Source organism: Epinephelus lanceolatus, chromosome 6, assembly GCF_041903045.1.
Source record: "Epinephelus lanceolatus isolate andai-2023 chromosome 6, ASM4190304v1, whole genome shotgun sequence".
Lineage (NCBI taxonomy): Eukaryota > Metazoa > Chordata > Actinopteri > Perciformes > Serranidae > Epinephelus > Epinephelus lanceolatus.
The window spans coordinates 30,468,812-30,486,238 of NC_135739.1; the positions used below are offsets into that span (position 1 = coordinate 30,468,812).

The following is a 17,427-nucleotide window of genomic DNA, read 5'->3' on the forward strand; positions in this document are numbered from 1 at the left end:
TGGATCTGACGCCTCCCTGACAACCTGTCAGTCAAGCAGCCCCGCCCTTAATTATGGGTAACCTAAATGGGTGACTTATTAAAAAATTCATTCATTCACTTCCTTAACCACTTATCTTGTTTGGTGGTGCTGGAGCTGACATTGGGCGACAATACTAACTATTGCACCACCGTACTGCCACTGCCCATACAACTGCATTAACATTAGCTATAGAGACCATAGCCGTTTTTTGTACCACGCTGTAAAGTTGAGTATTTTAATATGAGGGTCTATCTATTTTGTTTTGGAGCCAGCCTCAAGCGGCCGTTTGATAAACTGCGGTTTTGGGCACTTCCGCACCAACTCTATTTTCCAGCCTCAAAGGTTGCTGCTTGTTTTAAACATCAGTGAAGACAAATGATCAAATTCTTAAAGCTATAGTTGGTAACTTTTATAATGGCCTTACCACATGTGGACAAAAACAACCAATAACTGGCAAGGACCCTTTGACCAACACGTTCTCACTCTGATCTCGTCACATATGGATGCTTGGTCCACATCAATATATGACGTGCAAGGTACCCTGGGTGCATTTGTTGTTGACGTTCTGGGACGCCGTGCCAACTTCAGCCCAATACATGCATTGTGTGTTCTCAAAATACAATTTGCAGGCAGTCTCTTTCAAAATAAATGGACTACATCAGTACAACACAACAAATTAATGAGGTAATGTTTAGCCAACACATGCACTCGGTTAGGTTTAGGCATCAAATCTATGTGGTTAGGCTTAGAAAGAAATAAAAGCGTTTGGCTTTACATTTACAAAAGAAGTAAATGCTGGCCTCCAGAGTCAAAGCTGGCGGTTGTTGGATCCATCCACCATCCTTCCCACCCACCGTACTGTCCGGCCGTGACAACACTACACAATACCAACGACCAGTGACGTATCATGCTGACATGAAAGGACGGCTTAATTTGTTGGTGTCAGATGCTGGAAGTCACTGCCCAAGCACCGGTTTCTGACAACATCGAAATGAGGCCAAGTTGCTCTAACGCAGCTGTCAATCATGTCAATCACAGCTGGTGAACTGCTGTCAAACAGTCAAACTAGGCAGCGCTGATAAAAGTACGAATCCAGGTTCTGTTACTGCACGTTGGTGCAGCCAGTGAGCAGTGATTAGTACTTGGTAATTTGATCACCTCTGCCTAGACTGACATTTTGGCTGCAGTTCACGAGCCCTGATTGACATGATTGACAGCTGCTTTAGACACTCCTCGGCCCTGGATGGTTGTTTTTGGTGCCTTGCAGTAGATTCTAGCGAATGCCTTCGAGGCAATAAGGAGGAGGAGGAGGAGGAACATGATTCTTTTCACAAACTATCTGTCTCATGTAACACTTTGTCAGCAAATATGATGTTAGTTATTTTCATAAAAGTTACTAACTGTAGCTTGAGGAGGCCGTTGCTAGAGGTGAAAGAGGCTGGTTTTAAACAGGATGTATGTTTGTTTTTCTTCCAAATGAGCTTTAATTCCCTGCAGTGCTAAAGCAAACAGCTATGCACCACAGAATCTACCAATATCACCAAAATTCAACCTTCACAGCCACATTTTCCATTTCCATGCATTCTACCTATTGTCTTACAAGCTGTGCAGAGTTTCCACGTTTTTCTTATTTAAAAATGTCAGCCACAAGAAACAAAACTGTCCTAGGACATGCAAAAATAAATATATGCACACTAGGATGTTATATTGTTGCTTTTTCGGTGACCTAGTCTGATGACAGAGCGCTTGACCCTCAACAGAACACTGTTTGCACAACAGAAAGTGATTGAAAGATTGGGGATTGTTTGTAGTAGCTATATTTAACAATTATAAAAAGCACATCTTTCCTTGGAATTTGTTAATTTTAGGAAGAAGCCCATTTTTGTCCAGATGTTTAAACACCAACACATATCAAGACAAAGGACAATCTACTACTCCTGCTCATTGCTATCATGAGTAGAGGTTAAGCAAGCCAGCTGGCTGGAGTTAAATCAGTTTTAAATTAAAGAGTAAATGGACTAACAAAGCCTGGGGCGCAAAGCGAGGGCAGTGAGGGACGATGGGTCACTGCTGTCTGGTCATGGACACACAGACAATTAAAGAAGAAACAGTAACAGAGAGAACAGAACATGCTCGAGGATACGACTAAAATAACTGTATTAAAAACACTTTTCATAACAAACCCTCGGCTTTAGACGAAGTTTCCGTCCGAGGATGAGAAGAAAAAGAAGGAGATGGACAGTAGATAAAGACAGTGGGAGGAAAAGCAGGAGTAAGCGTAAAAGAAGGAAAGCACTCGCTCCCTGCCAAACTCTACCACAAGTCCCTGCCATGAGCTGACAGTAGTCCAAACTGTTGAACAGTACCAGCAGGGGAAACTTCGGACCGACTCCACCATTGTTTGAACTTCCACTCAAACAGTCATGAATCACAGTGATCTGTCTCGCTCCGAATTATCAGCACCGGCCCATTTCAAATCAGCGCTTCAACAGAGCATGTCAGGAATAATAAGCCACAATGCCCATAGCAGGGATTTGTTTCTTTCTTTTTCAATTTCACTGCAGCAGGACCCTTCAGGCTGGAGACATCTACAGGGACAGGGCCCCTGCCTTGTTGCAAAACATCATTACACAATGCATGCAACAACCTAAACAGTTGTTCATCTCAATGAAAAGCTCAATAAATATTCTATTTAAGTGCAGTGGAACTGTGGCTGAATGTGGACAGATGCTGAAGCGGTGCCATCTCTCCTTTACTCCAATCATGGCTATAATGACATGACAGGTTTTATGTTCCATTAAAGATGACTGCGGGACAGCGAAATGCGAGGAATCTGTTTTCTTCTGTTAGAAAATAATACGGCCCGTATGCATTGCTCAACATTTCCAACGGCAATCATGAAAATGTTGCTGTTTTGCAAGCGTAAGCGTTGACATGACATGACTTATACTGTAAGAGCAGGCATATTTTTCACAGTTCACGTCATATTTTAGTATGAGGGGTTTAACAGTGGATACAATCAGAGGCTCTTAAAGCCATGTTCCAGTTGCTACGACGGCTGGATGAAATAGTGAGAGGGACGGCGGGCTGAGAGGTAATGAGCTCTTGTGGGCAAAGCTTAGCACGGCTGAGGCAGCCACGCAGAGGTTAAGCAAACAGGCAGTGGGATCACGCGGGCCTAAGCCTCTTATACAGGCCCCTCTGAGGAGAAGATCATTGACTTCTGATAGAGGGATGAAGGTCAGCAGTTGTCAAAGATAGAGGGGCCACCAGTCCAGCTCTTCCCTGTCTATTTGTGTCTTCTTTTTTAAATCATGTGTTTTTTAATGAGCCAAATGTTTTAGCTTTGCGACTGATAAGACTTGCCGGGAGTTAATTCAAGCCTGCTGTCAGTCAAACGGCTCTATGAAAATATTTTCTCGTCTCAATATCGTTCCTGGCGCTCTCGGCTCTCTCCTAGCTGAGCCAGGCCCATCCCAGTCCTCACTCACATCCTCAGACTATCAATCTTTTCATCCCTTTCTGAAAAGAAAAAAAAAGTATAGACTTCTTTTACTCGATGAACCTCTTCCTCTTTCCCTCCCTGGGTCCCCCCTCTCCTGCTGGGAGTCACAGGGCAATGCAGTTTCATTTCCTGCCCTGCTGAAATCAATGCTTTCTGTCTGAGAGAAGGAGGGGAGCGGGGAGAGGGCCGGGGAGAAGCAGAGACAGATATATGGAGAGACAGGAAAACAAGAGTGAGGTGTGAGAGGACTGTTGGCATGCAGGACACAACCGCACTAGTAAGTAAACTTAAACTTGACTCGGATCCAAGTCAGCGTCAGCTTTGATAAACATCTACCGGGAAATTAAATAACTGTTCAAAGTGGAAATATAAAAAAAAAAACAGGAGGGCTGCTTTAACGGGTAAACTCAATTTTCCCCTCAACACTCCTCATCGTTTTCATTCGCCTAAGAGAGGGAGAGATTCTGCGGAGGGCAAGAGCGGCATTCGGCATCCCACAGGATAAATGTAAGAATTCCTGGGCGGGAGTTGACGAGATTCCTTTCCGCCCGCCCCGGGTTAAATACAGAGTTCCGCTACATGAGCTTAAGTCTCGGAGTGAATGAGAGGGAGACGGTGATGAAGAAGATAGCATAAATTTTGTCACAGTCACACAAAGACAGATTCCTGCCCTATGACTATTCCATACCCTTGTATTACCATTCCTGCAAATTTCACCACAACAGCCCACAGCCGCTCAGACATCAAACACAGGACTCCCTCAGTGATTCTACAAGCCTCTGGTTTTACGCATCTGGACAGTCGGTAGTGCTAAACATCTGAATGCATCCTTTCGTCTTGCTGTTCTTTTCACTCGCTTGTTTCCGTTTAAAACAGCCCCACAATCTGGATAGTTAGACTACACAGAAGTCAATAACTTTGCCTTTGAAAGAAGCCGGCGTATGGTGAGGCCATCAAGCCTAAATGGATTTAAGAGGCTATACCAGTGACTGTGTGGGTATGGTAACAGCTTTTCCCCAAGACTGTGAAGAAAGCTTTGAGGGGTTGCCAAAACGTTGGGTGTCGAGGCTCTCTAACTCACAGCTTGTTCCTGAAACAAAAAAAGGGATGATTTCTTTTTTTAAATCTTAAGCTAGAATTTTGAGAAATGCAAATTCAAGGAGCGAGTTATCCCAGCTTTCACCACGAGGCCGACCTGATCACTTTCGCTTTTTCCTTGCGGCCTATCACAAAGTCTGATTAATGAGACAACCCGTGACCGTGTCTAACGCCACACAGGGGCAATGATTTCCCGGTTGGTGCGGAATTATGCAGATGGCAAGCCAGCAGTGGTTTGCTAGATGGGCATTTAACGCACAGTACTTCAGAATTACAGCCAAGGAGACCTTTAACTCCAGATTCCTCGGTCAGTGTGGTCAACACAGGATTAGAATGGATAGAAAGGGAATTTCCATTTAGGTCAAATTTATTATGGTCTTTTGTGCTTTTTCTATTTGTGCAAAGTCACTGTTTTATTTAAGGTCTCTGGTTCCTGTCACAGTTTTTGTCCCTAAACATTATCGTAATTTACAGCTGTGCCGGACGTTTAAATAGACAAAAGTTTTAGCAGTCGTGCTGGCAAATTAAAGCAAAGTTGCCTCTACGCTCAGTAGTGCCGTAAGTGGGATCAAAAGGAGTGCTTGTCTGTGTAACGTGAAAGTTTGAGACCAGTCCACCAGTTGAAGACTCCCCCTCTTAAGTCTTTTGTGTGTGAGTGAAGCGGCTGGGTAAACACTAGCTGCTGGTTAATAGGGAGCTTGCTTAGAGAACAATGTGACAAAGCCTTTGGTTAAACAAACATGTTGAGGCCATATCCACACTAATGCAGATACATTTTAAAACACTGTTTAAGACCATGTCAACACTAAGCCAATAATCCAAAAATGCATCATGTCCCTAATCTTCCACACACATTTCACACCAAAATTGGTACTTTTAGAAAAGGTGTAGATTTAGGTTTATGCTGTCACAACCTAGAGGACTTAGCAAGCATGTAAAAACACAGCAAACTAGGGATGCACCGATCCGATATCTGGATCGAATATCGGCCCCAATATCATCAAAATAGATGGATCGGGTATCGGAAACCTATACCTGAGGTGATCCTTTCCTTTTAAATCTATTGTGACGCGAGCTACGTCATACGTCATGGAGTGAAGGAGAGAATCTGCTGTGTGGAGGTATTTCACACTATTTTAACTGCTGTTGCACAATTGTTTATTTTTGTTAAAAATAAATAGCTCATCATTGCATTCATCTGTTTCATCTTGTTTCATTTTATCTTCGGAAAGAACTGTGTAGTCATCAATGCCTGATGCCTCTAGTCTTTTCTGTTCTACATGAAGGTATATAGCTTTTTAGGTAAACCAGGTATCAGATCGGTATCGGGTATCATCTGATACTCAAAGCCACAGCATCGGGATCGGTATCGAAACTGAAAAAGCTGGATCGGTGCATCTCCACAGGAAACACTGTTCAATTTCAAGTTAATTGTACATAAGGTCATACCCTCATTTTAAAAAATTCTGCTTACTTATTTTCATTCAAGTACCACCTAAGGTGCTAACACTTATGTTGAAAGTGCTGGGGCTTTTTTTTCGGCCTCAAGAGTCTGTTATATAATATGGAAAAATGAAACTGAAAGAAAAACTTAAAAGTGATACAGCAGGAGAAAAAGGCAGAGAGACGATGAAGAGAAAGACGAAGGCAGAGGGACCATGAGTTGTTCCTCACCATAAATCCCATACAGTAAAACAACACCTCACGGTTGATACAACTACACACACATCACAACACGAGCCTGCCAAACATTTTCAGCGGAGCAGGAAAAACACATTGCACAAAATGCAGTCGGTGCCCACAGCAAACCCACTTCTCTCATGGGAAAAGGACAAAGAGAAAAGTGGGAAAGCGTCATCTTTTTCCTGTGAGGGCAACAATAAATTCAAGATCTGTTGCAACACTGCAGACTTCCCTGATTACACATTATTGTGTGGAAAGCTGCACACAGATGGACGGCTGAAGGCGGACATTTCCGATAAGATAACATCATCTACATACAGTGCACTGGAAAAATATTTTTGATGATGTGATAATCTAAATGAGGCATGGCTTTTAATCAAACAAGGTCAGTGTGTGGGTTCAAAAGAAGCTTATGAAACATCTTGACTTTGAACCCCCACTGAAGACAATGAAAGGGAAAAAGGCTTATACATCCACAACCTCGTTATTACTTTAGCAGATCCCCAAATCTATTTGGTGGCCAAAGTCGACTTGTTAAACCGGCAGCTTTGAACTAAAACCCATTTGCAGGAACTAATCTTCAAAAGACAGAATTCCTCAACTTCAGACTACAACGGGATTATAGTTTCTGTTGCTACTGATTGTAATTAAAAAGCAATAAAAGGCCACAACAGCCAAACACACTTCTCTCTGTGTGCTACACAAACAGAAAAACTTCCTGAACGACTAAATGAGAGGGCGAACCACAAATCAGTCCTGAGCCCTGAAAAGCAAATCCAACACTATATACACACACACTAAAAGGGGTTCGGTTAATTCAAACTGAACACAAATCATTAGATGCCCCGTAAAATTCAATTTCCTGCAGTCCAAACATCTCTGGTTTAATAATTCCACAAGCAGACCGAAGTTTGTATTCTAAGCATTTTCCACATTACACAGCACTACAGGAGAAATGTGCTATATACATTATATGTGTGTGTAGGTTAGAGCCTTGAAAAAAAAAACCCACAGAAACAAAGACAAAGAAAGATTTGAATGATGGAGCTGCCAGGAATCATTTTGGAATCACACAATAGTGAGAAAACACGTGATGATGTTGTATTAATAACTGCAGAGTGATAAGTTTATACAAAAGTCTCAGTGGAGCTGATGGTCCAATGGTTTCGCAGTGTAACCACAGCACCACGTGGGCAAGAGAGCAGACGTGGAGCCACAAAAGACATATCAAGACTGATACAGAGAAAGCCAAATTATGACTAAACTTCCTTCTCATAATCAGCACGTAACTACAATGAATGAACTTAAGTGTTTCTACACTAACTGACATCACAAATGATGCCTCCCGCTCCAATCAGAGCCGCTCAGTACTGACAAACCATTACCATAGGCCTGCATGAGTCGTTATGATTGTGTCTCCAAAGAGAGCAGGAGCTGGTGTGGAGCCACCCCGCTCTCAGTTATTGTTGAGTAAACACACACAGCGTAGCCAAGAGCAGCATGTCAGTCAGCCAGGCAAGAAGGGCCAAGTGAAGGAGCCACTCGACGGCCAAAATGAAATGTACAGACAGAGAGGGAAAAGGACAGTGTGTGTGTGTGTGTGTGTGTGTGTGTGTGTGTGTGTGTGTGTGTGAGAAAGACAAAATACAGCCAAGAAAGTCAGAAAGAGAGCAAATAAGAAAAAAAAAACAGCGAGAGAGTGCCAGCATTTGTCTCATGCCAGTCAGATAAGAGGAGTGCCAAGGAGTTTTGATGTCATGCTGATGGTGGTGGGGTGATGGAGGGGTTGACTATCCTCTAATCCTCTTGCAGGCAGAAAGAAAGTAGGTCTGTGTGTGCAACTGAAAACATACTTTGAGGGACAACTTTATATACAACTTTTCCAAAGAACACAGATCATTTGTATCCACAAACAGCATGGACTTGATTAGTGTTTCTGACCTTTCACTGACATTCTGGGATTCTTTTGTTATTTGCAATATATATTGTGATTTAAAAAAACAAAACCAAAAAAAAAACAAAAAACCAGGAGTTAAGAAATTCAAAGCAGAAGACACATGCAGGTGTAACCAGCAAAGTAATAAATGAGACTTAAGCCCATTTCCCACTGCACAAAAAACCCACCAACACTCACTAACATCTTGCTTTTGTGCATACTCGGAAAGGTTACAATTGGCATCCATACCTGGGTCAGCTGACTCTGCAGCAGTCACAGGTATTAATCGACTCAGCAGGGATAGAAAAACAGCACTTGGGGTGAACGCGCTAATTTGATGCCTTTACCAGCGAGATGCAATGACACGCCACCACAAATTACCATCCGTCTCTGCCCGAGCAGCTCTCAAACATCTGTCCAAATCAGTCTGCACTGAGTTTGAAAGAGAGACTGAATAAGTAAGACATATATATATATATATATATATATATATATATATATATATATATATATATATAAAGAAGTGACCATTGTAACATTTTTCACAACCCCCCATGCTGCTTTCTAATATTTTCTAACCTGTTTTCTGGCCTGTCCGTGACATTGAATGTGACACACCAGAAAGAAAAAAAAACAGAAATGCACACTCATCTGCTGCAGAGCTGTGTGCACAGCTCTAGTCTCCTGGCAATAAGAAAGCCGTCATTGCGTATTTTTAGCGTGTTTCCCCGTGTTTAAAAACAGTACGTGTACATGCACTCATTTTGGTGGAAAAGCTGTATTTATGTTGTCAGCTGGTGAATGACTGTGCAAGCTTGTGTTTTTCTCAAGCGGCGGCTCCTTAGGCTGCAAATATGGAAGTGCCAAAAAGCTGCAGTTCTTTGAGTGGCCACTTGAGGCTGGCTCCAGAAGCGAGTGAGATCCCAGAGACCCATGTTAAAAAAGGCCAACTTTATGTGACTGATATGTTTAGAGCCTGGTACAAAAATCAGTTTTGGTCTCCATAGCTAACGTCCTCATTCATGACAACTGTACAGGGGTGGATTTTTAAAATAAGCTAACTCACCCGTTTAAATGTTATTACTGCTTTGAGTGTTTGCTGCTATTCTGTCCTAGGTTTCTCAGACAGATACACCTTGTGCTCCTCCACAGCTCCAGCCTCTTGTCAAAATATGGTCACTTCTGGCCGATGGCCGAAATCGAGGCTTCAAAATGAGAGTTCACAAACCAGCGGGTGACGTCACTGTAGCTACGTCTATTATTTTATACAGTCTATGGTTTTACTAAGCAACAAATTTTTTTCAGCATGCACTGAACTTTGATTATGACTAACATTGCAACCTCTGAGATGTGAGATGTGCTCTAATTGCGATGATGATGTTGAAATGATATGTTGCTCAGGCATAACACAGACCACAGTTTAGATTTTGTTCTCACCAGACTACTTAACTTAGGCAAAGTACTTGCATAGGGAAAAAAAAAGCTGAATTCATTTGGACAGAGATGAGACACATCTTTGTGGGATACAGCTATTGAAAAGATCATCCACTGACTGATAAGCTCTACATATTTTTTGGAAAATAAATATTAAATTTTTTGGTGGAGAAGTTTGGGGTATTTAATACCTCGGAGCATGGCGTTGTACAAAGACCTACTTGTAGGTGGACGGAGATCTGCCCGTCTGCTTGCAGAGGGGGTTTCTGAAGTCCTTAATGCAATGCAAACAGGGTTTAAAAAGATGTACTCTGACACATATAGGGGAATTTAAAAAGCCATGTTTCATCCTACTCCCTATTAAATGAAATGTAGCATGATCTCTTCATATTAATCCCGGTGCAAAGCTAGCTAGGAGGACGCTAGCAGAGTAGTAATTTGATAAAACTGCAGTGAAGAGTGGTCGGAATGAAATTTAGAGCTCTTTAAGCTCGTGCTATTCCCCACAGTCCCCAACATTACACCGTGCCAAGTCCATATGGGAAATTGATATGCAGTATGTGTGGCTTATTCCATTAGACTCATTAAAGTGTCACTTTGTCATCAGCACACTCTCGCACTTACAGCTTGCCTTACAACTGCAGCAAAGGACTCATTGTATTGTGTGTTTAAAGTACAGCAGAGAACATTTTTTATGTGGCGGGCGTAATTTGTCTTCCAGACAGCAGTCGAAAGACATCAACATAGAGAGTATTGAAAAGGAGGTATAGAAAGCTATTTAATTTGTAGTCGGGCATACAGAACAGGGGCAAGAATAATTTTAGTCTATTAATGTACCATACACTTTGACAGAACTTAATGCTACCTTGCTGCAGCTCATATCCCCCCTCTGTCCAGACTTTACCTCTGTTAAAATCATTCAAGTGCCACACTGTCCTCCACACGCTGGCTTCTCAGCTGCAGCACTAAAACCTGAACCAATGTTTTCTGTTCCCTTTGTTAATCCGCCGCTGCATTTCCCTGAGCCCTGCAGAGGTTTTTCTCACTCTAACAGACTGACCTCCTGTGCAGACAGTAAATTGCAGGAAAAAGGTTTTTCACGCTTGGCTACAGTTTGTAGTGGCAGAAACTTTATCAAACGTCTCCAGCGAGGATCTGAGTGAACTGTGTTTAGCCTTTGATTAAATGCTGCCTCTCAGAGGGACTCTGACCGCTAAAAAACAAGCACGCTCCACAGAGTCTTGTGAGTTTTGTGGAAATAAGAGCAGTTTTCCTGCCAATATTACGCAAATGCAGGAAATTTACACTTCGTACCATTCACAGAAAAGCATTCGCCGGACTTGGCAGGAGAAAACCTCAATCAGGCTCTCCTTTCAGAATTCCTCTGTCAACCAAGCATTGACGACATATTATCGGGACATTCCAGCAAGCAGCTCAATGGAAAACAACTGTACCATTTACTGGCATCACACATCACAGGGAAACTTCATATCTTGTGAATTCCGTAGTAATCAATAAGGTAGCCCTGCTTGATATTTGATATCTTCACATTTTTTATACAATTTAAAGCAAATCGTCCGCTGGCTGTACATCAGTTAAACAATTAGCACACAATATTCTCCAAACTGTTTGCCCTATGGCAACACTGAGGCACGCCGAGCCTTGGCAAACACATGTGCTTAATAACGAGTGGGAAGTAGGTAATTGCCAGTGCACGACGTGGTTTACACACCGATGTTTTAAATCAGTGACATAAAACAGAGTCGGAGCGTATGATTTATGGCTATGTCCTGATTAAATTAATGTCCACAGCTTTCTCTCCATTTCGCACGCTCAAAATGGAGTCGAACTGTCTCAAAAAAAAAAACATAAAAAATCACCCCCTCCTCCCAGAAAAAAGACCATACATCTGTTTCACACATACAGTTCCTGCCACATTCTTCTCTGTCTGCCAAAAGCTTTTAGGGATGCACACCACTTGATGCCTGAGTTAGTGCAGCGTGCACTGTGCAGAGTGGGAGTTGAGTTTTAAACACGGCGGAGCCATCTATCTGAGAGAGATGTACCACTCAGACCACGATGGAGCCCCACATTCCCCAGAGCATCTGGATGAAATACTGACAAACTGGATATAGCCACACATAAAGGAGAAAATATAGCAATATCGCAATGATGAAAAGCACAGGGCAAACTAAAAATCTTGAGAGGAAGTGGCTGATTTGCCTTCATTTTACAAGAACACATAAAGAAAAGTGCTACCATAAACTCTGACATCTCCTTCACCCCCTTGAAAACTGCTCCCTTAATATGAGTCTAAGAAATGCCAGAAGAAATATAACAGTACAGATAGACATCTCAGTAGCAGGGAGAGCAGGACAAGCTCCTACACACTCAGTCTGTAGCGGCGAGGATTTTTTCCAGGGGTGAAGTGCCTTTAGTGTCAACAGTGTGTCCTGCTGAAAACTGCACTGAGGCAGTTCCACCCAACATGATTTATAGCCTCCCTGAGTGTTATTAAAAGGCTAAACGCAACTCTAAACAGATTTCACATAGTCGCTGCCCTGCACAGGACCTTTTATGTTTGGAGGTGAATGTCCCATGTTCAGAAACATTTACACAGTTTATATAGCTGGGAAACACTGCCGTCAATTTATTTTTATGAACATGTCACAGATTAGTACTTCGGAGCTAAAGAGCAGGGGCCGAAAGATGAAATGATAGTGACTATTCTGAAATAAAAAGACGCTGCACCCACCTTGAGTTTGAATAAAAGGTGCATTTACTTGCACTGCGGTAACGTGACTGTTCCCCGCTTTCAGCAGAAACCTGATTTCCATGCTGCAAAATCTGGGTTCAATTTCAGGTTAACTGATTAAGAATAAATGCAGCTGGCGAAAACAGATTCCTGCTGGAAAATACTCGGGCATGTCGACCTTCGTGTGGGTTTTTCAGTTTTTCCAATTGTGCGCGAATGCATGGAAAAGACCTCCAGAGGAGGATGGTTATGATTTGCAAGTGACGCAATGCCCATAAGAATAAAGTCTCATGATTTGTGCTACGTGTTATGCAGCTGAGAGTGTATGCAGTTGCTCAAAATACATGTACATATTGTTGGTTTATACATCCTTTGTCAAGTCTGTCATGTAAACAGATTCCCTTGCTGTGGCCAGGGGAAGCTCTGATTGTTCCTGGAAATGTTGGCAGTTCAACGTATCCTCATGCAGCAGTTTGTATGTTATCTTACAAATTAGCTTAGGTTTAGGAAAAGAACCATCACTGGGCACAACGTAATGCTGTGACATGATGTGAGGATGTGACGTGAACTACATACATAATGTAAAATAACTCAGCATTAGCTTTTGGTTTCCTATGGGACATGAAACCACGTTTCCTCGGTCAAAGCCAGGTATTTGTCTGATCTGTCCACCACCCTGACCTTCCTCACTACACAGACTCTGTCGCTCTTTATACTACCTCACCTGACTTCCTCCTTCGCTCTCGTTACATGATGGAGGACAGCCTGCAGCCCATAGGTCACATGATTACGACCTCCTGCCTCACGCTTATGTGGGTTAAATACCAAATACAGTGTGCTACTTTTTTAAGGTATGAGAATGAACAGTGAATGCGAACAGCCTGGACATTTGAACCAAAGAGATAAAGAAGTGACCTCTGACCTTTTGACTGGACGCTTGCAGCCTGACCAGTAAACCAGACAGCATCAAGTAAAGACAAGACAGCCGCGTCTTGGCCACTGATCACATGGTACAACCCTCTTCTCTTCATTCTAAGTACAGTTGAACCACACTGTTGTTCCCCTCTGACCATTCCCATTACAGCAAGCCAGACAAGAGACAAGGCTCTGAGTGTTATCATCTACCAACATCCTGGAGCTGCTTCATTGGGGGGGGGGGGCATTGTGGATGCATACAAATGAAGCATCTTAAAGGAATACTTCTGCCCCCAAATGATCATTTGTAAATCAATTACTCACCCTGTGTTACCTTAAATTTGTGCGGGAAATTTTGCATTTTTCACCTGCTGTCACGGTGAACGAAGGATCCAAAATCTGAGAAAATTCTTAATGTAATCATGTCATAGGGGGCCATGTTTAACAACAGCAAAATTATATCACACAATCTAACTCATGTAACTAATTTATCCAGTTGTATGCTTAGTACTTCTCAAATAGAGGCATTTTTGCTAATCCCTTACTGTTTAAAACACTTCCGCATAACCAGTGCAGCTGTGTGACTGGTCCGTGCCTGAGACTGTTTATGCATAAGTATTTTAAATAGTAAGATTTTAGCTAAAAACATGCTTCTGGGAAGTACTGTGCATACAACTGGATAAATGAGACTTGTATTATACTGTTTGAGTTGTAAAAGTTTAGACGTTTTGATATAGTTTTGCTGGTGTTAAACGTGGCCCCCTATGATTTCAATTCATCAAGAATTTTCTCAGTTTTTGGATTCTTCGTTCACCAAGAAGGCATGTGAGAAAAACAAAATTTCTTTATGAATTCAAGGTAACACAGGGTGATTAATTGATATACAAATCTTTTTGGGGGTGAAGTATTCCTTTAATGGGTGTCATTTTCCTGTCCATAGCTTTAACGCCACAGCAAGGCTACAATTATTTTGATGTACAGCAAAGTCAGTATCAAAATCTTTACACAGAGAAGCTGCACGTCATGTCTGAGAAACAGCAATTGAAGCTTTTTAGTAGTTTCCTGGTTTCCAGCTGTTGGAGGGAGCGCAAAACAAATCAGTTTTGCTTCATGAAAAACAGCATTAGCATATGAAATGTAATTTTCAGGGTAGATTTTGCCTCGAAACTCTGGGAATCATTTCCACTTGTCTATTTCCAGATATGAAGTAGGGGGGCTTGGCTCTCCTCCACTCCATATTCGATCATGAAATTTCATTTGAAGAAGTTACAGCTAACTCATCCAGTTAAGTAATATGGATTAACATTCCTCCCTGCCTCAGAGCCAGAAAGAGAGGCAGAAAGATACAGAGAAGAAGAAGATGGCAGGAAAAGGGCCATAGCTTTACGCTCGACGCAGCATATTCTGTACACCTCCATTATAAATAACAGCCAAGAGCATTTAAGGAGGACAGAGATAATCCAAACAAACCCCAAAAAACCATCCGGAGATAATTCATCACCACCCATCAGGGAGGGGAGGATTGTTTTATACTTGCTATACACTAAAAAGCCAGAGGACAGAAAAAAAATATAAAACGCTCTCCAGGAGCAGCTTCATAAACAATTCAAATTTAATTCAAACTAAATTCAATCATACTTATATTAGTCAACCAAACACCAGTTACATATACCATCAGGCCGTCCTTTCTTGAACACCACACGCTCAGCTGTGTGCAGCAGTGGAAATATCATTCTTTAGATTGTTGAATGGGCAGAAAAACCCTAAAACTCTAATTTTTTTTGACAAATAAAAATATTTATTTCACTGTTTTGTAAAAGGTACTTAAGACAGATCACAGAATTGTTTCCACTTACAGGCCTTTGCTTCCAAAAGTTGTCCATGCATCCTCATCTCACTGCTTCACTCTCCTGCCATCAGTCAACCCTAAATGCTTAATAAATATTTGCCCTCTAATTAAAATGTTATGCATCTCTTATCTTTAGATTGACCCAAATCATTGAGGGGGGTACTTGGGAGCACAATAGCTCTCCAGCTGACTAGTTAAGAGCCCCTCTATTGTCTGCCAATGGAGTCAAGTCTTTCCCCGTGCAGAGGCTTCAGAATGACAATGGGACGATAATCCAAAAACCAAAGATCATTTAAATGAGAGGGGAGGCTGGATGATGGCAAACAGTTTGGGGACACTCATGAGATGATTTCAGGAGCGAGACACAAATTAAAATATAGAAGAGCATAAGGACGCGCAACTCAAAGTGCCTTTAAAGTGAGTTTAAGTCACCATGAAACAACTATAGGAAGATTTTTCGTCAAGCTTAACATGTTGCAATGTTGAATCCACGCGTGTTGGGATGAACCCCAGAGTGGCTACAGCCAGCAGAGGAGCAGAAGGAAAACAGGGAATGATTTCCGAGTGAAGGCAAAAGTCTTGAGACTCACCAGACGCGCTCAGGTCCTGGATACTGTGGAGGAGCAGGGCGATCCAGAGAGCGCACGTTGGACATCTCCACAGACGCTGGCTCGCTGCTGCCCGAGTTGGATACATTCCTCCGGCTCTGTATTAAACCTTCGCCCGCTTTTCACATCCACTTCACTCAAAATTTAATTTCGAGCCCCCTCCAGAAAAAAAATGAACGACTCAAAATACGGTGCCTTGATAATTTGTGCACTTTTCAGCCGCTCTTTTAAAACACACCAAAAACGCTCTCGGTTAAAAAAAATATAGCCTATAAGAGAGAGTCTGGAAGAAAGTTGTGCCCGTCTCTCCTGGTTTGTGTCTCTTTCCTCCTCGCTGGAGCCCAGCACACTTTCCCCCTCTCTGTGTCTCTCTTCAACTGAGCGCAATCCTTCCTACAAACTTCACTGGAGAGACTTGTGCCCACAGCAGCCACATGGCTCTCATTAGCCACGTGTCGCCACCCTGTGGTCACTACAGGAACTGTCACAGGCCAGGATGAGACATTTAAATTCAAGAACTCTACTTGAAATTGTACAGGATCTACACCTCAAGCATTTTTGGGTTCCAGATCAGCCATTAAAGTGATGACTGTCAAATACAGCCATATTTCCAAGGTCAACAGTTAACTTTGGATCTAAACATATGACAAGCATGGACGACAAGTCTTGAGAAAATGGAAATCTAAAACTGAGTGAACTCCATTTGCAGAGGAAGGCCATGTGATACAATTGAAAGCTTCAGAGCAGCTAATGAACATTAAAGGTCCAGTGTGAAGGATCTAGAGGAATATATTGGCAGAAATGGAATAAAATATGTATGTTTTCTTTAGTGTTATAATCATCTGGAAAATAAGAATCTTTGTGTTTTTGTTACCTTAGAGTGAGCTGTTCATATCCACATAGGAAGTGGATCCTTTCAGAGATCGTCATGTTACACCACCATGTTTCTACAGTAGCTCAGAACGGACAAACCAAACACTGGCTCTAGATTGGACAATTCGCGTTTTTGCGTCAGCCGTTGTAATTAGAAGCCCCTCCACGATGAGAGTGTAAGAAAACATTTCTTTTTCATTTCGATTTCTCTATTTTGAAACTGCTTTATTCTTGGTTTTTACCAGTTTAAATCACTGGGTCTCTTTGTTTTGGACAATAAACCTCCTGAATATCTGGATCTCAAGTTGTTGGAGAGAAAAGGTGAACACACATCAGCAGGTAGTCACGCAGCCTGTCTCCAATATGCCAAACAGCCTAGGAAAAACACTGATTTGTAATGTCAAACTGCTTCATTCAGTCACTTCAAATAAACCAGAACCATTTGTTTTGGAGAGGAAGAGACCTCTGCAGATAATTCAGCTCCCATCAGCTCCCAGCTCCCCACATCATGGACTTCTGGATCTTAACTTATCAGACCAAAAAGATGAGCACACATTAGCAGGTAGGCTAGCGGCCCATCTCTGACATGCTGAAACTGCATTGCAGAAACACTAATTTTAACATGAAACTGCTTTATTCAGTGTTTTTACCAATTTAAAGCACCAGGTCTGGCTGTTTTGGACAATAAAAGACCTCTGTGGATAATTCAGCTCCCATTAACAACCTCCTGAACGTCTGGATCTTAAGTTA

The 17,427-nt window shown here is 42.2% G+C and overlaps 1 protein-coding gene across 2 annotated transcripts in view; it reads right to left on the reverse strand.

Annotated features, from left to right (window-relative positions):
* Window positions 1-16,176, reverse strand: part of ror1 (receptor tyrosine kinase-like orphan receptor 1) — a 161,555-nt gene extending 145,379 nt beyond the window's left edge. For both annotated transcript variants that reach the window (XM_078168953.1, XM_033622706.2), the window contains exon 1: window positions 15,787-16,176. In XM_078168953.1, coding sequence (XP_078025079.1) covers window positions 15,787-15,892 — 106 coding nt within the window. In that variant the 5' untranslated portion in view covers window positions 15,893-16,176. The remainder of the gene's footprint in view (window positions 1-15,786) is intronic.
* Between the last annotated feature and the right edge of the window lie 1,251 nt (window positions 16,177-17,427).